This window comes from Balearica regulorum, chromosome 2 (genome assembly GCF_011004875.1).
Source record: "Balearica regulorum gibbericeps isolate bBalReg1 chromosome 2, bBalReg1.pri, whole genome shotgun sequence".
NCBI lineage: Eukaryota > Metazoa > Chordata > Aves > Gruiformes > Gruidae > Balearica > Balearica regulorum.
The window spans coordinates 112,466,207-112,487,834 of NC_046185.1; the positions used below are offsets into that span (position 1 = coordinate 112,466,207).

General features: G+C 40.2%; 1 protein-coding gene and 1 long non-coding RNA gene across 3 annotated transcripts in view; one reads left to right on the plus strand and one right to left on the minus strand.

Moving 5' to 3' along the window:
* LOC142600502 (uncharacterized) overlaps positions 1–21,628 on the plus strand; it is a 96,085-nt gene that overhangs the window by 70,931 nt on the left and 3,526 nt on the right. Inside the window, exons 5-6 of the long non-coding RNA XR_012834024.1 lie at positions 18,166–18,244; positions 18,596–18,676. This is a non-coding gene — a long non-coding RNA (uncharacterized LOC142600502). The remainder of the gene's footprint in view (positions 1–18,165; positions 18,245–18,595; positions 18,677–21,628) is intronic.
* POU6F2 (POU class 6 homeobox 2) overlaps positions 1–21,628 on the minus strand; it is a 278,294-nt gene that overhangs the window by 10,139 nt on the left and 246,527 nt on the right. For both annotated transcript variants that reach the window (XM_075745348.1, XM_075745346.1), the window contains exons 7-8: positions 16,087–16,293; positions 3,535–3,703 (exon numbers count right to left, since the gene is read on the minus strand). In XM_075745348.1, coding sequence (XP_075601463.1) covers positions 3,535–3,703; positions 16,087–16,293 — 376 coding nt within the window. The remainder of the gene's footprint in view (positions 1–3,534; positions 3,704–16,086; positions 16,294–21,628) is intronic.

A 21,628-nucleotide genomic window follows, 5' to 3' on the forward strand; every position in this document is an offset into this window, starting at 1 on the left:
TCTGAGAATGAGGCTAATAAAACACATTGCTCTGCCCAGGTTAAAAAAAATTGTAATAACCTCTTTTCTTTAAAAACTTTCAGTTTCCCTACAACTTGAAGCATGGCCTTGATAGGTGTCAGGGAGATTGCTGTTATGTCAATAATGGGCTTCTTGCCACCCAGGTAAAAATCTGACTCCAAAAAGACCAAGCAGGTGAGCCTCCAAAGTTCATATCTACTCAGCAGAGATTTGCTAGACTCTGTGTGGAGTTTTCTTTAAGGTTTGCTCTGTACTGAGGATGCTTGAGCCTAAAGTGAAATAGATGGAGAAGAACCTCGCCTCCTATGGTTGTGGCTCTGGTCTGCTTTGGGCCAGGACAGCAGTAGACAGAGAGACTGACTCGCCTCTCTTCATCATTTTGCACAGTCCTCTGATGGCTTCCAGGGAGGGTGGGAGTGGCGTCTGCATGATTTGGATGCAGAGGGGGCAAAAATTAACCTTGGGTCTGAAGAAAAAGGAATGATGGAAGGGAAAAAACCCTCTGAAGACTACTAAGGAGCTAGAATTTGAGTTTGGAGTGGAGGGAGAGAGAACCTAACTGCAGAGAGTAGTAATCACTGTGGTGGAGAAAAGAAAACAGGGGAAAAGAGGTGGCACTATAGTGATAAAACAAGGTGGAGGAGGACAGAAACCACCTAATAAAAAGGCTAGTAAAAGGGACACAGATACAGTCTGGGGAGAGTGGTGGGGAGCTAGAGGGGAACTGCAACGGGAAGAGCAGTTGAGGAATCATGGACTGCAAGGAAAGGACTGCAGGGAGAAGGCAAGGGGAAAAGAAGCACAGAGGCAAAGGGAGTGCAGATTGTGTGGAGAATGGTGTGAGGAAGTAATGGGACTGGAACAGGACAAGTGGTGGAAGGAGTCAAGCCTGAGAAGAATGAGTAGAAAGTCTATGTTCGTTAGTGTATCTCCCCCTCTTCCCCAAACTGATATTCATGTGCCTCATACTCCTTTGCTCTCAGCCAAATCCATGAGCATAGCATGCATCTTATTCCTTTTAGAGCAGGACCAACAAGACGATAACACAACCTATCGGCTTCTCCATCCACTCAGCTGACAGAGGATCTCATATTTCCAACTATGAGTATAAACATTATCTCACGATATGATGGACTGACATTACTATTCTGCTTTTGTAACAACCTTGAAATTTATTCAAGCAAAAATGAAGCTAAAAGAACACTCAGAAGCTATAAAATGCTGGAGTTAACAGTAGCCCACAATGCAGTGTAGCAGTAGCCCACAATGCAGTGTAGCATGGTCTTTGAGCCCTGGATTACCAATTCTTTTTCCCCAGACCCCTGCCTCATCCAGTGCACAGGATGTATTGTGCTTCATTACAGAAGAACTGATTGATGTATTGCCTTTTTACTTGTTCAGTGTGTGGCCCCAGACCTCTATTAAAGCTCTTCACCAAAGACATAGTTATTCATTTCCTCTTGAGCTATTCTGGTTTTTTAAATCTTAATTTATTTTCTTGTGTTTCTACAAGATAAGGGTCTTCCCCTTCTCATTCATAGGGAAGTGGACAGATATCAAGGGAAAAAGCATTTTTGGGTGCCCAGTCTCGGTCAAGTAGGAGATGATTTTTTTAGACTGTGCCTTTAAATGGTTCTTTATACAGTTCCACAGTGAAAGTGCACTTAAAATTGTAACTGTGAGTACCAGGTTCTTCTGTAAATTAAAGTCCAGAGTCTCAAGCTGGATATTGAGGGAGCACTTGTGAAAAATGTGTTTTAAGTGACTTGTCTGCCATTGCACTGGAATTACATGGCAGACAGAAAGCTTCAGCTCCTCAGCCCTCTACCGCCTGAAGCAAGAGCATCCTTCACCCTTCTGCAGCTCCCTACCTCAAATGTTATGCAAACCAGGGAACAGTTTAGTGAATCAAGTAGGGAACAAACCCTGGGACAACAGCCTGCCTGTTGTATTAGTAATTCTGATGCATCCCTAGAACAAGTCCACTGGGAATGAACTGAAAGAAGGATGAGAAAATAATCATGATTGCGTGATTTTAACCACAAGTATATTGTCATCATAAAATACATGTTCTGAGAGGAACTGCATACACTTGAACAAGCGACTATTTTTCTGGTATCTCCTAACTTTTGATGGGTTTATCCCGTAAACTTAAAAGGGCTTCTTCCATGTTGCTTTTATTGTGTAGTGTGCTTATCTACATGTAGAAATTGACTGGGATAACTATTGTGGGGTAGAGTACCCCTCAATTATTCTAGAATAATACCCCTCAGTTATTAGTAAGACATCCACAAGGGAGGCTATTCTGGCCTAGCCATTTTAAAGTAATTTATTCTGCACTAGCTATTTTAGTCAGTTTTCCCACATAGACAAGGGGTAACTTTACATATTTTAAACATGAAGCCTCTTATTTGTCTTCTCCCTCCAAGCTTGTCTACATGAGAAAATTTACTGACAGAGCAACAGCAGTATATTTGTATCACTATAATTATATCTATATATTTTATGTACTTACAGCTACCAATGCGGATATTTTTATTCTAGAATAAAAGTATTCACACTGGGAGTTATACCAGCGTAATTTTACCACTATAGCTCTGCTAGTAATTTCCCCATGTAAACAATCTCTGAAATAATCTAACCAAGATTTTTTTCACATCTTCCTTTGTATGACAGTTTCTCCAAGCCATTCACGAGCTTGTGTCTGTCCTATATTTTCCATTACCAATATGGTGTGAGTGTTTGTTTACTTGAAATATGTACATGGAGTATCTTTGAACAAGGTCATACAGTACACTCAGATTTTTGCAGATGTGCAGAACTGCTTCTTATGTGTACTTTTAACCTGTTGTTTTTGCTATGTAAAGACCAAATTTAATGCTGATAAGGTAACAGTGAAGATGCTGAACTGTGTGATCTGGAAGAAAGGGCTGTTCAGGAGGTCAGCTGTTACAATCCTAGCACGGAAACTCAGTTATTTCACCACAGCATGCTTCTCTCTCCTTTCCCATGTTAGTTTTTTCTTGTTTAAATTGTGCAGGCTTCTCCTGGCAAGAAATGTCTCTTGCTCTAGATTTTTGTAGTGCTAGGTTCATAAAACAGTTTGCTACACTAAGCAAACAAACAGTAACAAACCAACAGGCTACCCAAAAGTAGGAGGATCTATCCGCCCACCAAATTCTGAGCAATGTAATTCATTATATTGACTGATTCAAAAACTTCTAGGAACATAAGTTCAAGGAACATAAACTACATTTTAGTTAAAAGAATTTCCCTCTTAGGCCAATTAACAGCTGCTACCATTTTTATGACTATTTTTAGCATTGATTACAATTTCTCAAGGCATGTTTACCTTAAGCGCCACCCATGACAGCACTTAGCAGTTCCACTCTACTTAGCAATATACAATCTACTATATGAAAAAAAAAAAAGGAGGGAAAGCACATCAGCAAACTCAGCAGTGAGGAGGATAAACAGAGGGAGAATTAAGGAGAGCCAGGGAGGAATACTTACTGCTGACTAACTGGCCAACACTCAAAGCTGAAGAGGAGGAGGATGAGGAGGAAGAAGAGGAAGCCTGACGCACTGGGCTTTGAGACATAGATGCTTGACTGTGAGCCAAATGCAGGAGATTGGGTTGTGAGGCTGCTTGTCCCACTTGCGTCTGGGAGGGCTGATGGAGCTATATGTTAAAATGTAAAAATAGGTATTTAGAAAATGCAGCAGTTAATAGGAAACTTTCAATGCACCATCTCACACAACTACTTCTGGGCGACTAATCCCACAGGAGCATTAAATACCATGGACTTAGTTCAGGTGACAGTGTTTACAGCAGGAGCAATCTGAGCTGCTTTGAATTCTGACTTTCCATTTTTTCTCAGTTTAATCAGATACTTGATCTAACTAGAAGCTAAATACTTGTTTGAAATGGGTGATAAGAGACCTATGACATTCCCAGCAGCATTCTGATTTAATAAATACATGGCCTTACCTGTTTTCTGACTCATGATGTCAGACTTTTATTCCCTATATGGATTCTCATATAAATCAGCATTGTTTCAGAGAGGTCCTTTCATACTGCAGGACCAGGGCCAAGAAGAGTGGGAATGGGGAAAAGAAGGTAAACTGGGGGAAAATCCCCTTCCTACAGAAAGGAATAATTTGTTGTATAACATTAGATCTAGCAAACAAACCAAAATCTTGAAATCTTATTTCTCAATCAATAAATTGTCTTTGCCTAAAACACACAGTGAAACTTCTGAGCCCCATTCACATCAGGACTGTGCCACGTAAGACAGACCTAAAAAGCCTAGCGAGTACGGTAGATGCAAATGATACACTGTGCTACATGAACCTGGCTTTACAATTACTTCTTTTTACAAATTTTACAACAGTGTAGTCTTTGGCTGTTCACTAGAAAGAAAGGAAAGAACCAGTAATCCCTTCTGCCTATAATAAGCTTTCATGTGGGACTGAAAACTACAAACATTCTCTGATACTGATTTTTACATAAAACTCCCAGCAAATTCAAAGGGCAATCTTTTTACAGAATAAAGGTACACAATGGACCTTACAGTTTTAAATTGTCTTCTAGTAGTCCAGTGCAGCCCTTTCAGAGCCTAATAATACAGTAATATAATCCTGATACACTCAGGTGACTGCTACTTATTATACCTTTATTTTATGTTGATTCTTGATATTGATCAAAAAAGATTGCAAAAATGTACTAAAAGGCTTCACTTTTAAGTGATAGCTGTTATCTGCATTCTCAGAAAGGGGGAAAGATAAAGGCCTATTTGGCCGTGCTTGAAGTCAGTAATTTAAATCTATTTCTTGAATTCTAAGGAGCATGAGTTTTTCTCTTTTGATATTTAACTGAATAAATGACTTCAGAAAAGGAGCTGAATTCATTAGTAATACTCAAATTATATATAATATGCTCCCAGAACACATAGAAATGACTGATGCTAAGTAGACAACAAATTGTATGGCATAGTAGATAAAGGTATCTGATCACATTCTAGATGACACTTTTCTGTGGAATATATATGAACAATTTTAATGACATTATTCCTGTTATAGGTCTGTTTAAGATGGAAAAAATTACAACTCCTTTTTCTACCTCCCACATGGAACACAAAATGAAGCAAGAAACTTTGAGTTACCCTTTAATAATAATGAAAATTATTTATCTGACCAGTTCTAGCCTATTTTGACTTCCCTAGGGATCAATAAACACAAAACATTTTATTATCTCAAGGAGTTTTTTTGGATCCAGCACATTTTGAAAAAGAAAACTGGCATTTTATTAGAGGGATAACAGTTGAGACACTGATTGAAAGGCTTCCAGATTTCAGACTCACGCAAGCACTGGGCATCTTTCTTTAAAACAATTTCACTAAGGGCTGGATTTTATCTACAGAGAGCTCCCAACCCAGAACGTCTACTTTTATAATATCTTCTCATAGGGAAGCAGTCCAGAGTGCAGCTTTCAGAAACAGGCAGGTGTTTGGGCTCTGGGTCTGTTGTTTGAGGGAATCTCTGGCAAAACTGAAGATTTCAGCCTAGGCAAGGGAAGAAAAGTATTGTATTTAGATAAGGTAGATGCTTTCGCACTATCTGGAACAGTCTTAAAGACGTTAGTGCTTATCTGCACCGATGGAATAACAAATGTAGTAGCTATCTTTAAAAAGAAATATCTGTAAAATTATAGTCCAGTAAACTAAACTTCAGCCTGTGGAAAAGTACTGAAGAAAATAATCAAACAATTTGTAAGCACCCGCAAGAAAACCAGGTAGCAACAGACAACATGGATTGTTAGGAACAAACTGTGTCAAACCAATCTGATCTCCCTCTAAGACAGGGTAATTGGCCTTGCGGACAGGGAAAAAGCAGTAGGTGGTTTGACTTTACAAGTCTCTTGACACTCCCTCGTGTGACATTCTTTATAACCTAGGGAAACATAGTTTAGATGAAATTGCTGCAGAATGAATGCAAAAGTAGTTGGAAAACAAAACCAAGAGGATAGATATCTATCTGTTGAAATGGAAGTGTGCATGGATGGTGCTTCCCAGAAGTCTGCACTACTCAATTTTTTCTTAATGATCTGGATGATAGACAAGAGAATATGCTTACTAAATTTACATGCCAATGAAATGCTGGGAGGGACTTTTGATAGGTTGGAATAATACAGGATTAGGAGTCAAAATGATCCTGTCAGTCTGAACATACTACCGGCAACACTGTGGTGTTGCAAAAGTGAAGAAAAGGCAACTGCCATACCAAGCGGTGTGAGCAGGAGTGATGTATGCAGTGCATGTGAAGAAGATGAAGGGATTGACAGCAGCCCTGTGGAGAAGGACTTCGGGGTACTGGTGGATGAAAAGCTGGACTTGAGCCAGCAATGTGCGCTTGCAGCCCAGAAAGCCAACCGTGTCCTGGGCTGCATCAAAAGAAGCATGACCAGCAGGTCGAGGGAGGCGATTCTGCCCCTCTACTCCACTCTTGTGAGACCCCACCTGGAGTACTGCATCCAGCTCTGGGGGCCCCAGTACAGGAGAGACATGGACCTGTTGGAGCGAGTCCAGAGGAGGGCCACGAAGCTGATCAGAGGACTGGAGCACCTCTCCTATGAGGACAGGCTGAGAGAGGTGGGGTTGTTCAGCCTGGAGAAAAGGTGGCTCTGGGGAGATCTCACTGTGGCCTTCCAGTACCTGAAGGAGCCTACAGGAAAGATGGTGAGGGACTGTTTGTCAGGGAGTGTAGTGACAGGACAAGGGGTAATGGGTTTAAGCTGAAGGAGGGTCGATTTAGATTAGATGTTAGAAAGAAATTCTTTACTGTGGGGGTGGTGAGGCACTGGAACAGGTTGCCCAGAGAGGTTGTGGATGCCCCATCCCTGGAAACATTCAGGGTCAGGCTGGACAGGGCTCTGAGCAACCTGATCTAGTTGAAGATGTCCCTGCTCATTGCAGGGGGGTTGGACTAGATGACCCTTAAAGGTCCCTTCCACTCCAAACCATTCTGTGATTCTATGATTTGACTAAGCACTGGAAAGAACTCTGCAGGGGAGGCACCATGTCCACAGCTAGATGCCCCACTTCAGAAAATTTCTGGACCAACTGGAGGAGAATTAGAGTGGCTGAAGGCCTGGGAGTTACCTGAGGCTTAGGAAGACACCTGAAACGAACTGGTCATGTTTAATCTAAAGAAGGGAAGACTGAGTGGGATGATGCCTGCCTCAAATACAGGCAAAGCTAAAGAAAAGAGGAGAGAATGAGTCTGTCTTACATTTTATAGCAGAGAGAATGAGGCACAATAACCTGTAAGATTCAAATTAGACGCTGGGAAAAGCTGTCTAATATGGCAGTGAAGCACTGGCATAAATTGCTGGGGGAACCTGTGGAGTTCCTATGACAGTGCTTAGGAGCAAGTTAGACAAATACTGGAATAGCTGCTCTGCCTCAGAACAGCAGAACTAACTGGATAATCTCTTGAACCTTTACCTTCCAGCCTTAATTTTTTATGATTCTATGTTATTTCCCATCAGTATTTCTCAGGGACAAATACATGATCATGTAAGACACAGATGGCAAATCCGACATTTTCCAGCCATGCTACACATATAGTCCCTGAATGGTTCAACTGCTGAGCATGTAACACAATAAATGTGACGCTTCCAGGAAGCACCAGAATGAGAGGACATTCTGCATTCTCCAGTTGTGCATGCAAAGTGTGCATGCAGCTGCAGCCACTATGTAGCACATGCACAGTATACTGGTTAAGTCTAGGAAATGTTTGATTCTCTGCACATGTATCACTCAATGCATTTGCAAATGTATTTTTGAAATAACCAGGACACCCAGAAGCTTGTCAGACATCCAGAAATCTTTGGACAAATGTAAGAAATTCTCAAAATCTGGCTGGGCAAAAAGGGAGATGGCTAGTGTAGTCTGGATGCCCAGTCACCTTAGGTGTAACAGCAATATAAAAGGGATATTTACAGATTGTTGGTTTCTAATTCACTGCTTGTGACAGAGAAGGGAGTAATGGGGTTGGAGAGGCTGAAGAGTCACCTTAAGGCCTGACCAGGGACTGAGGGAAGATTCCTTGTTTAACTCCCTACATAATTTTCAGCACACCCCCTGTTTTACAGATGTGATGGTTAAGCTGTAAATGTCCTGCTTAAAGAACAATGATAGTTATCTATGTCATGAAATTGCATTAAAATACTCTCTCTCTTTTCATCCACTACAATTTCCACTCCTGAAATAGCCTTAAGGAGAGGCGATGATTAGATTATGAATTAGATTCTAGATGACAGAATCAATTCAAACTTGCAATAGCTGACTTTTCCCAATTTTGGACACGTACATATGATATGAATTATATTTATGACTGTTGTGCATTTTCCATCCAAAGACAGAAGGAGGCACAGAAATTATAGAACCATTCTGTGTAGGTGGATATAGTAGACACGCCGAGAATGATGACTGTATGCAACACTGATCGGTATCTGGCAGGAATGTATGTAAGCACACTAAAGCTAGAGGAGTAAAATGAATACGAGAAGCATAAAGTGCAGCATAATACTTTTTAAGAATAAACTGAAAAATGCAAAGGGTCTGATTCTTACTTCTTTTACATCAGTTTTACATACCACTGTCAACAGTGAAGGTAGTATTGATTGATAATCGCAGAGGCGAAGCATGAATTTGGTCTGTAAGGCTAAATTCTGTTCTTAAATTATGTATGTAGGACATTCCTGCACCTGGGATGGCTGACTGAAGTCCTGTATTAAGGTCTTCTTACGAGATTAGTTGTTCCCTGCATCCAGAAAGTTACATGATCATGACAGAGTAACAAGTTATTTTGCATAAGATAAGGAAAGAGAAAGACACTAACTGGAAATAAAGAACAAACTTTTGACAGAGTATTGCCCTGTATCATAACAGTACTGCTACTAATTTTACAGAGAGTCTGGACAAACGGCAAGGGCAAAATATGGCCCTAATGGAAGGGAGAAGAAAGCAATGTGTTTAAATTGCAGTAAGGGAGGCTAGGGTCAGGCATCAGGAAGACCTTTCTAATGCTAAAGAGAGTGGCCTAGGTTGCCTAGGGATGTCAGGGAACCTCCATCACTGAAGGTTTTTAAGAACAGGTTAGACAAACATCTGTCAAGAATGATATAGGGACAGTTGATCCTGCCTAGGGGGAGGGGATGGACTGCATGACCTCTTCAGGTCCTTTCCAGTCCTATTTTTCTATGATTCAGTGAAAAGGAAATCTAAGAGATGAGGAAACACAACAAATTAGAGAAGACAGAGGTGAAAAAGACAAGTATAACAAAAAGGGCAGAAAAGATGAAACTAAGAGGAGTGGCACAAAGAGCAGGAAATACATTTTGAACAATCCCCTTTATGACAGAAATAAAGATTTTCAATTTTTTCTGATGTCAGCTAGTTCTTCCTGGGAAAAATGGACATTAGCTCTAGTAAAGACTAAAGTCCATGGAAGGTGCTGAAAAATAAATACCTCGATATAAAAAGACATTCCCAAATACTTTGAAATGCCACGATAATGCCTTGCAGAAGTAGTAGTTTAAGTGTTTCACGCTTCTGTTTTTCTTGTAAACAGAATTCTCTGCTCTGTCTACATTTCCTAAAACGTGCCATACATTTGTTTTTGAGAAAGACTGGTGCTGTGCTGTGACCACTGCATGATTTGAGAGCACCATGGCAGAGGAAGTCTGTCTTCAAAGCTTCTTGTACTGCATGACCAGGCATGGGCTTCAAAAACTTCTTCTTGAATCTTCTAGCAAATGCAGAGAGTAAGTTATTGTGTGTATCCACACACATCATGCCAAATCACTTTCACAGTCAACTCTGCCAGAAATGTTTCCACTGTGGCCCAAATACTGTACCCCATCACTGTAATTTAGCTTACTCAAATAAATTCAAGTAAGTGAATATATGAATCTGAACATTAAAGCTATCTGATGCTTAATAAGTATCTTCTCTCTCAGTATAATACAGTATCTATAGTATAAAGGCCCTCTATACACACTGCTTAGACTGACAGAATAGTTACATTTGGAAACTAGGATAAAAAAAGCTCTTCGGGTTCACACAGGCTGTGCACAACTCAGCTCAAAATGAAGACCACAGCAAAGAAGTGCTGGTGTGCTGTGGACTTAACTGGGGGCAGGACTTTGACAGCATCTACTGAAGTTGTTTCAAAGCCTTTCTGTGGGGTCAGAACTACATTCAAAGTATACACTGTAACCGAAGGTCTCTGGGCTAAATGTTGTTGAGGGCACAGCTGGGCTCCTGTAAAAGATAAAATTTTATATGCAAATCAGGTGCATCAGTCATCGTTCTGACAATAAGATTATATCATCTTTTCTGAAAGATATAATGTCAATATTACAGTAACAGAATTAAATGTGTAGGTAAGCGCATAATTCACAGGTAACTGAGCAGTGCTTTACTCTCTCTGTGCCTCGGTTCCTTAGAATGACAAAGGTAGCATGGTGATATCTTCCTATTCCCAATGCTGTGGTGCAGTTATATTGACTTTTTTGAGATATCCTATTCCTACAAGTGCAGATGTCACAAAGAAACCTGGTCAGGAAGAGACGCAAGTTACAAGTCAAGTGTTCATGCTGTGGCAAGGAAAATCTGATGTAGTCACTTGTACTAGTAAATAGTCTGGTAATCTTGACTTTCAAAAATGTAATTTTATCCATGGATGAAATGGAATTATGCAATGCTGATGGTAAAGAAAAAGAGAAGTAAGAAAAATTGTCATCCTCATCACTGAAAGTCATATGAAAAGCAAAAGAAAAACAAAGTTAGAATGAGACAACACAGTTTAGTGGCTATATTCAAACACATAGAAAGAAGAGTGCATTTCTCATAAAACAAGACAGCATCAAAGCAGTAAGAGCATCGCAGAGAGAAAATGATTGAGAGCTGGTTAGATTTTAATGGGAGAGAAAAACAAGAGATTGCATGGAGTTGTGATAATGAGACAGAAGAGTGTATGTGGTAGGTTGAGACTGTAGAAAGAAAACATCTAGGATGAAATTTGGAAAGCAGATGTATAAGAATGACCACGCACCCATCCGAGAGCTGTCTATGTCTTTTCAACAGTTTATCTGGAGCATGATAGCCAATGACAACGCAGATGGGGAACTGACTACATAACAAAATGCTGCCTAGTAGCTCGTTTTATTGTGTTAGAGTTGGCAGAAGCCCAAAGCTGGTAGTGCTGTAAGACATGATGAAATATGAAAAGTTCTGGCAGGCAATGTAGATAAAACAAGACTGAGGACAACTGGGACTACAGACCTGATTTAATGAATCTGGTATGTAGAAGGAAAGAGCCAGACAACAGCAAGAAGGGAACCTGATGATGAGGTATGCTGGAGAACACTATAATGCGTAGAAGTTGCTTCTGTGTGCTGTGGGCAAGCAAATAGCTATGAAAACACCAATTATTAGGAAAACTGTTTAAGGAATTCATAAACAAGAATGTCTTTTGAACCCCAGTGATTACTGGCAGTTGGATTCCTCTTACCTAACTTCACTCATTTAAGAATTAATTGTCTATCCTAGAATAGCTACCCTAGCCCCCTCTCACGTCAGTGGAGACAATGGATAGCTTAAGATACCTATTAGAGATTCCACCTATCTAAAAATTGTTCTATTTTGACAGCTTGAGTTGCTCCTTGGACATGCATATGTCTCCTTGTCTATGCCTCTTTGTCTCTATGAGAAACCTACTTAACTAGCATCCACCAGAGACTGAACTGGTCTCTAAGTTAAGCAAGGTGAATCCTTCCCTAAATTTCTTAAGACTCCAGTTCATGGTTCAAGTTCTTCTGTCAGTTGTGTTGGTGCTGACAAGTGTCGTTAAGATATGAAAGAACACCTTAAAACAAGGTTTTCAAATCTGATAGCAAAGGACAATGCTAATTAGTTGTTACAATAAGCTCATCTGTTCTTGGGGGGCGGGGGGGGGGGAAGTGCATTTAGCCATGCAACCTGGATTTTGACAAAATCCCTCCTGAGAGTGCAGAAGTTAAGGTTACAAGGTACTCTTCTATTATGAGATATAAACACCTTTAAAAAAGCAAAACCCATAAAATTAGGGAATAAATCATCCTTTTTCAAGAAAGGAGACTACAAGCAGAGATCAAAGTATTTATACCAAATTTTTTGAATGTTTTAGCAAGCAGCAAGAAAAGATGGTGAGCAATGGTGAAGTTGAATCAGCAGGAGGAACACATGAACTTCTTAAGTTAGTACAGAATACCATGACTAACTTAGAGATCCTGTTTACAGCACACTGGGGGAGCATTATGACAGATGAAATACAGAGTAGAAAGGTGCAAAATGATTCAGATTAAAAGGAACCATTTTAGTGACTCACATGGTAACAATCAGGGAAGCAAAGTTGTATCATGGTGGATACACCTGCTTATTGAAAAACCTGCTCAATGAGCAGAGACAGTTAGAAAAAAGCAGGAAGTTAGGCTGTATTGAGATAAAGACAGAAAATAATGCTGAAAATATTATAATGTTATTATGTAAAACAGTGATGCATCCTCACTGTGATCATGGTATTCAGTTCTGATTACAAAATCTCAAAGAGATTAGTGTGGAAATTGAAATGGTTGGGAGATGAGCAGTAAAAATTATTAAAGGCAAAAAAAAAACTTGTTTATGAACAGAGATAGAAAGGACACAGACTACAACAGGAGTGCAAAGAGCTGCCTGCTTTAGAAAGCCATTACAATTTCTAGGAGAATTCTCATTGTGTGCATAGATGCTGTTGCTTAGATTAGCAAAATCTTGGAAAACAGTGAAACCAGTGAAGCTTTAACTACTCCATGTAATTTCAAGAGGAACAATCCCTACTGTGGGTAGTTTAAACATAAATCAGAAACATCTTTCTTAAAAACAAGAGGAATAGGATTACAATGGAATTGCTCATGTACGTTCAAAGCAACCTATTTACAACACAGAAAAAGCAACACTGCTTTACACTACATGTAAGTACTCATTTCCATGAGAAGACATGGAGATTTTAGTCTGCCAAGTTTAAAAAAGTTCTATGAATAAATAGCACATGTAGTCTACCTAAGTAAAGCTGACTACAAACAATATCCGAGGCATTTAAGTCTTCAGGCAAAAAGGAAGCACTAGCATGCATTACTTAGCAACTGAAACAGGCTACACAGGCTCAATTATTGTGACTCAGCTAACAAGCAGCAGCTTACTATCATTGCTTGCAATCACCTCTCTTTCTCCTGCAGTACTTAATTTCCAAGGAAGTGACAAGTTGAAAGTTAAACTAGGATCATCTGCAACTGGAACATTTTATTACATTATTTATTTCCTCATTTATTTCTCTGTGACATTCTCAAAACTTTTCCCAAACTTGTCTTGTACTCTTCTTTCCCCCCTTCTGAAGCTTCTTTCATAAAGTTACGAGACAACAAATGCTGTGTGACACCATTTTCAAAATATTTTAAATTCCTGCTGAGCCCTCTGAGTTTGAGCAATCAGTTCTTCTGAAAACAAGGTTTTAAACTTATGACTAAATATGCTATCATTAGCCAAACACTACAGCTTGGCTAAGTCTTTACCCAAGCAATATAATAAATTCAAGATCTCTTTATACTTTGTGTAATTCTAGTTACTTTTCAAATGATACGGCAGTTGTATAGTACTAGCTCAATTGCTTTTGACTGTCCATCAGCATTATTCCTATGAGGAATCTGGCTCTCATACCTCTTTTCTGCTCCCACGGAAATCAGTGGCAAATTTCCTGTGACTTCCTTTATTAAAAGCAGAAGAGCCAGTAGAGGGAGCACAAATACATAGAAATAAATTTTCTGTGGTTCCGATAAAAATGATAATGTGTACTATTTTTTCATAGAGTATTTGCACTACTTTTTTTCCCCTGATCAAAAGTACTGTCTTGCTCAGGCTCCAACAGATGTAGGTAAGGAGGCTCTGTGCTGTCTGGTGGCCCTTCCTGCAAGCCCTGGGACCATCAGGACTTTTGTGTGAGGGGCACAGGCTGGACCTTGTGAAACTGATCTTGGCAAAATAATGTTTTCTACCGACACAGCACTGCTGGGCAGACCAGCACAGTATGGGGCACATCTTTGGCTCTTGGACATAGCCAGAGCTCTGTTGACTGATGATCTCTGCCAGCTGCTCGTTGCACATGAGCACACAGGTTGGGTGAACCAATACAATATGGCTACACAGCGACCTTCTACCTTGAACCCCTGCTCATTCAGCAAGCTGCAGCCTTCAGCAGCAGTTTGTCCTTTTACGTGAGCCCAGCGCCACTAACTGTGCAGAGAAAGGTCACGCCTCTGTCCCCTCTCTGCCCACTGATACTATGGCAGACGTTTGCCTGGAAGAGGTTGCTTTGCTGCAGGACTCAGCAGGTGCCTTGCTCTGCAGGTGAGAAAGTCTCAGGGAATAATACAGGAGCCCTATCCTCCTATTTACTTCTAAATTTCATGGGTTTCAAATGGGATCTCAGGATTGCTATACTTTTTGAGAGCTTCCCCCATAAAGGAGGGAAAGATCTAATCTCTTCAGGGGACTGATCCCACCCCACACACCCCCAGGAAACCAAATATAAACTGCTGAGTTTCTTATTCCATTGTCAGGCTTTCCCATGCTGGAGAACAGAGAGCCTGTCCTGCCATCCATCCTGCTTTGTTTGAAACCACATACATGCAACAATTGCAAAAGCACTTGCCACTAGTGTAAATCTGCTTCCATTAAAGAAAATAGAGTTAGATAAATGACAAGTGCTTTGGAAAATGCCTCTGCTAGATACCACAGAGGACAGGATGGAAAAAAAGAGTATGTAACCAATTGGTTGTGAAACATTTTCAAAACAAACAAAAAAGTCACCTTAGAGATCCATTGGCTCTCCACTTCTAAATTAAAAAAAAAAAAATTATAACAAAATAATCAATTTGGAGTTCAGGGGGCCCTGGGATTCTCAGAAACACACAAAAGACTGCTACCTGCGACTGGAGGTGCAGGCAGGACTACCAAACAAGCACTACCAGCAATATGATTGCTAGCTGAACATTTAAGTGAGTGACGCTTTTATAAGTACCTTTTTGGTAATCACATCTGACGTCTTTTTCATCCTCAGTTTCCTCTCTTTCAGAGAAAAAAGGTGGCACTACAATCCTTTGCTCTACAGATGTGGACAAAACTAATGAATTTGACTTTAGAGTACTATAAAAAACCCCACAGAAATATTTTTGGACCTCGGTGAAGTTGCTGCACCCATCGTGAAGTTTTTGAACTACCTGGTGCCTTACACTGAATACTAATAATTTCCTTAAATATACTTTCTGTCTATGCAAATATGCACAATTGTATCTGATTTTCCAGTGAAGACACCTAGTACATTTTTATATTTTTGTTTTCTCTGCACTTCCAAAACATTTCAAACTGTGGTCTACTAGGTGACCACTAACCAAGGAACTGAACTTTACAGGCCACCAGATGGGCCTCTCCTGTCTCATATTCCTACTGCGCTTTCGCTGCAGAACATTTCTCATTTGGCCCTATATTGACCTTTAAAAAAAAAAAAGAATAACTGGATAACCCCATAATATATAAATAAGTTATATGCCATTATAACTACACATATCATAGAATCATGGAATGGTTTGGGTTGGAAGGGACCTTAAAGGTCATCTAGTTCCAACCCCCCTGCCATGGGCAGGGACACCCTCCACTAGACCACATTGCCCAAAGCATCATCCAACCTGGCCTTAAACACTTCCAAGGAGGGGGCATCCACAACCTCTCTGGGCAATCTGTTCCAGTGCCTCACCACCCTTACAGTAAAGAATTTCTTTATAACATCTAACCTAACTCGACCTTTAGTATTAGTATACACTAATACACTATATATGATAAATTCATCTTTTGTTATTAAAGAGTCCACAAGGAGTAGAAGATTTCTGTGCATTTGTTTTGATAATTGTTCAGGCTACAGATGCTTTACCTGCTGGCCTGGTTTGAGCGGCGATAGTGTTATTCCCTGGGTATTGATCACTGGGAGTATCTGGTTGCCGATGACAGTAGCGATGATCTGACCCTGGGCGTTGGTCAATAACTGTGGAGTTATCGGCTGCACCTGAAGTCCCTGAGCTCCACCTGCCGCCTGGCTGGAGGGGACTGGATTAGGCATCAGTGGGATTGTTCCAATAATCTGGGAAAAATGACACAGAAAGGGAAAATGCACACATGCCACATACTTGCCACACATAATTACTTGGTTTATGCATGTTGAATCAAACTTAGGTGAAATAAGCACAGAGACACAGATATGACACGCTGAGGGTGGGAAACAACTGCTCCTTTACTGGGGTGATGAGGACTTTCAAACTCATTTGTCACATCACGTATCACCAGTACGTTTTACCACCATCCACCGTCATCTCCAACAAATCTGCTGTGGCCAAGAGTGCGTGAAACAAATACCAGATCACACTCTAGCTGCTGGATGATGCTTTGTTCCCACCTCTCATTTGAACAGAGAGTGAATGCAAATCAGTCCTGTTTGTCTTGCTATCTACAAGTCATCCGTATAATGTTATTACCTGTGAACCGATAAACTTACATAATTTTCCTTGACTTACTGATACCTAGTACTCTAGATGACCACCTATGGCTCCCATGCGATCTCAGGGAGGAACAAAGAGATACAAGTGCCTTTCAGGACATGGCTTATTAGGATACATTCATAAAAATGCAGGTGCTTTTGGATGACAACTAAGTAGTACAACACAACGGGAGGGCTGCTGTTAGATAAAACATTTTAGCTAACATTTCTGGGGCAAGTACTTGCAGAAAGAGACACTTGTGACATCTCAGATTTGAGAATACAGTGATATCCCAAAATGTGAATGTGCCTGTAAAACTAATATTAGAATGAGATGTCAAGTAGATACTGTAAGAAAGCTTGTCAGTCAATAAGCCGCTAGATTGAAGAAAGTTACTCTGTTGGAAGACTTTTTACAAGTATTAAGAGCATCTGAAGCAAATTTCCAACGAAACTTGGGAATAAAACCGAACTTTTTTTTTTTTTTTGCAAACAACAACAAATGAAGCCAGAGTCATAGGATTATTGCAAGAGGAAAAGTAAAAAAAAAAAAAAAAAGGCAAACACATCTCTACTTCCTTGGGGACTCTGAGCCCCCAAGAAAGCATCTATTCCCTTGTAAGGCTTCCAGTCTTCCCTGTCCAGAAGTCTTGCTTTCTCCTCTTTATCCTCAACATCCACCACACTGCATGTCCCTGCGGTCCCCCACTAGTATGATCCCAGTTGCATCACATACCTTGACTACTGTAGACCTACTTGGTTGCTGAGAAATAGCGTTTATTACGGCTGAGTTCTCCCTCTTTTTCCTCAGTGGGGATATTAACAGGGTAGCTTTCCTCAGTCTATCTGCTGATTCTCATTCCAATTAGGAGCTTAATCATCTTTTTACATCTCTTTTATTTCTGATAAATTTTGTTGAAATTGGTCAGCTGTTTCAAAGCTAATAGGTAGGTACGGAGAGATAGATGGATGGAAAGATGGAGAGGAGGATAGACAGCACTAGCCATAAGACTCGATTCTTCAGGAAAACAGGCTAAATTGTTTCTAACGAAACTTGAAGGCGAACTTGTCTCCAAAACAAACATATACCATTTCTATTGATTTAAACTATTAATGTGTATTATCCCAATGGGAACTGTACAATAAGGTGTAAAGTAGCTCTAAAATGACCGTTTAGTGAAAACATCAGTGGCTTTGTGGGCAGACCACTAAGTTACTTTCCGAGAGTGCAGAGCTAGAGGAACAACTCTGAATCTCTTGCTAAAGATATAAAAAGGATACATGTATGAACTGTATTGTGAAGAACAGCAGGGATCCGTGAAGACCTCTGCACATTTAAATCACCAGTGGTGATATACAAGCACCCCCAGAAAATCCATCCTTAAGAAAGCATTATTCGATGATATCCAACTAACTCAGGCACAGATGGAGGAGCAAGAGGCTCTCATCAGAGGATCACCCTCTTCTTTCCGTTATTAGGCTAAGATATCAATCAAGTGACAGCGTCCTAATGAGTGACTGCTCCTTCAGCAATAACAGCCCAATGGTGTGCCTCCAGGTAGGCTCAACTGTGAAGTACAACGTGACAGCTGAAACCTTGAGTGAAAAGAGTGCACTTGGTTAGCTACAGCAGCTCAGCTAACAAGTGGTAAGTGCTGAAGTCATCGTCAATTTACCAAACTTCCCCAGTAAGAAGTTTGGATGGGAAGACCAGGGAACCATAAAGAAAAGCAGGACAGCTCTCCTATGGCACGACCTGGTAAAATGGGAAGCCCACCTACTAAGCTGTATTGTAAGAGCTGCATATATCAAAACTGTTCAAAACACTGTAAAGATATCATTTAATCTCTCCTTAATGCATTCCTAAAAGGTAGACAGATCAATAAAGATTATTACCCCCATTTTACAGAGCATGAAAGTGAAGCATGATGGAACATCTTCAGACAGAGGTGGTGATTTGGAGAGTTAGCCTTCTAAGCTGGAATTGCCGGTGAGCTTCTCTCTGCAATCACAGTACTTTTGTATTTTTTTAAGGTGTCCCTAGCTGAACTGCAGCTGCTTTACTGTCTATGTGAGAAGATGACTGTTCACTGAGGAGGGAGACATTTATTTACATTATTATCAGATTTCACAATGTTTTCTAAAATGTCACTTTCAGCATGTATTAAATACAACTTTCATGCAGTGCAACGTGTAAATTTCTCCCATTTTTTGGTGACCTAAAATATTTATGGGTCACAAATATATTCTTTCACTTTTAACAAAATGAAACCAAACACAAGGAATAATAATTCTTAATTTTATCAGCAGAAACATAGCAAAGGCCTCTCCTTCCTTTGCCATGTGAGTAAAGGACTTGACCTTGGAGTGTCATTACTCCAATGTAACTTTAACTATCAAGGTCCTAATCCTAGCAAAGCAAAAAATGCTGCGCTGGTGTTATCAGTAATAGAAATGTTTGCATTCACATTTAAAATGCATTTCTTGGACTGCAGTTGGACATTTTATAGAATGACAGTGCTGAAGTGGACAGTTTGTAAGGTCACAAGCAGAAGGCTATCTATATGTATTAATGTGTGTCATGCACCATTCCGTACGTGCATGCAGCCAGAAACGGAGCAGGGAAAACACAGCTGGGAGAGGTGTTCCAGAAGGACAAATGAAAAAATGCCCTTAGGGGTGTTACCCTAGGAGCTGAGGGTAAATCTGAATGGGAAACAGTTTTTCCACTTTCTGACACTCTGAAACTTACTGAGATTGCAATCCCCCCACCCCCCCCATTTTATACCAAAATAAAGTAAAATCTCATCTGGTTAAAAACAAGACATCCACTTGTTTCTACTTAACCAACTCCTTATGGCATGCATCTTTGATACAGCTAAACCCAGATTCAAGTTTCCCCTTTCAAGTTTCCCCTTCTTCAAGTACCTTCTCCTAAATACCCTCACAGCTCCCCGATTCACACATAGGGAGGAGTACTGAAACTGGATCCCCTCCTCAAACCTTGTGTGACTGTCCTGATGCTGGGCTAGATCCCTCTTCCTCTACTTTTGATACGAAATTTCACCCTGGGCCTTGCTATCTGTCCTGTTAAAGTATCATAAAAGCTGGCACTTCATTAAAACAACTTATGGTTTTGATACATTTAAATTTTCTGAAGAAATAAAACAAGATCATGAGACACTGGCATGCCACAGTACAGACTATTTAATTGCCACTAATTTCCCCAATGGGGAGGCATTGCTCCCTTCTAGCAAATGCTGCTATTTCAGATTATATTCAAGGACAGTTCAGGAATAGCATGTGACAGAGACTTATCCCACAAGACACTTACAGAATCACACAATCACATGATGGTTCATCTAGTCCAACCCCCCTCCCATGGGCAGGGACATCTTTCACTAAATTAGGTTGCTTAAAGCCCTGTCCAACCTGAACTTGAGCACTTCCAAGGATGGGACATCCACAACTTCTCTGAGACATAGCAGAAGAGGCTTCTTACTCTGTCAATGTTTGGACTCAAATTCAAAAACAATCCCACCTGTCAAACACGTTCTGGAGCAAACACACACATCCCTAAAAGTGCTCATGCTACAAAAATATAATTAAAATAAGGTTTGGGGTTTTTTACACTATGGATGCGACTTTCACAATTCCTTGTATACCTTGTACAACTGAAAGCAAGCACTCAGTGTTCTCAGAGGAGTTGCAAAACAGGCATCACATGCAAAGGAACAAATACGCAGTTTTGAATGTCCAAGGGATGATTCAAGGGACCCCGTTGTCAATGCTCCATAACCTCTAAGGGAGTCAGGCACAGTAATCTGCAGAGCGCTGTTAATTAAATTAAAATAAATTACACCTGGTTGTATCTGTCTGAGGTACAGGTTCCACATATAGGCACAAAATGTAGTGCAGAAGTGACACTGGTAATCCTACCGATATATTTAATGTAAATTCAGACCTCGGCTTTTTTAAAGAGACAGGGCTTTGGTCCATCTCTAAAACACCAAGACTGTAATTCTGGCCCTGTTCAAGTGACAGAGTGTTGCCAGGAGCCTTGGTGGAGTCAGATTTTCAGTTCAAGTATTCACAGTAAGATTCTTTTTTTTTTGTTTATGGATTAATAGTTCATCAATTGCATCTTGAGGTGCTTACAGTGCAGTTTTTACAGATGTTAATTTAGGTTTTTATGCTTCCCATTGTTAACTAAATTTTAAAACTCAATGATTTGTTTCCAACTTCAAAGGAAATTCAGGTTGATTTTTAAGAGCATCTGAGTATCTTCCACTGATTAATCTGTTAGTGTCATTTTAGCATCCTAGGATTACAAGATATCTGAGATCAGACCTCTCAAATCTTACCACTTGAATATGCCATTGCCAAGACAACTTCCGCGATTAACTGTTATTTACATGAAATAAAGTTGTAAGGCTTGGCTTGCACAAGAAGTTAATTTGTGGATCAGCTCCTACATACCATCTGTGGGCTCAGTGGTATCTACCTACATAGTCCTGCAAACTATAAAGTCATCTGAAATGAAAGAATAAGCACACAATTAAAGCGAAGGTAAAATCCCAAAGATTTTGGAGCTGACGATGGAGAGGAAAAAACCCAAACCCTCAGTGTATCAACAATACCTGTGAGTGTTACCCCCAATGGCAGGCTAATGCCCTAGCACTGATAAACAGATTTTGGTCCCTTGCTTTTCGCAGTAAAGGTTTCTTCTTAGAAATGAAATTAAACATCTGATCTCTTAAAAATAACCCCTTAAACAACTGATCCTTAAGAAAGAGTAACATAAAAAAAAAATCCATTCTTATCCTTTCTTGACTGACAACACATCTTCATATTTAAGTGCCTTTGTGGATTACTCCTCTGTAATTCACAGGCTGAAACTGTGGGCAGAAGCTGAGTGAAAGCTCAGAACTTCTGGAGATAA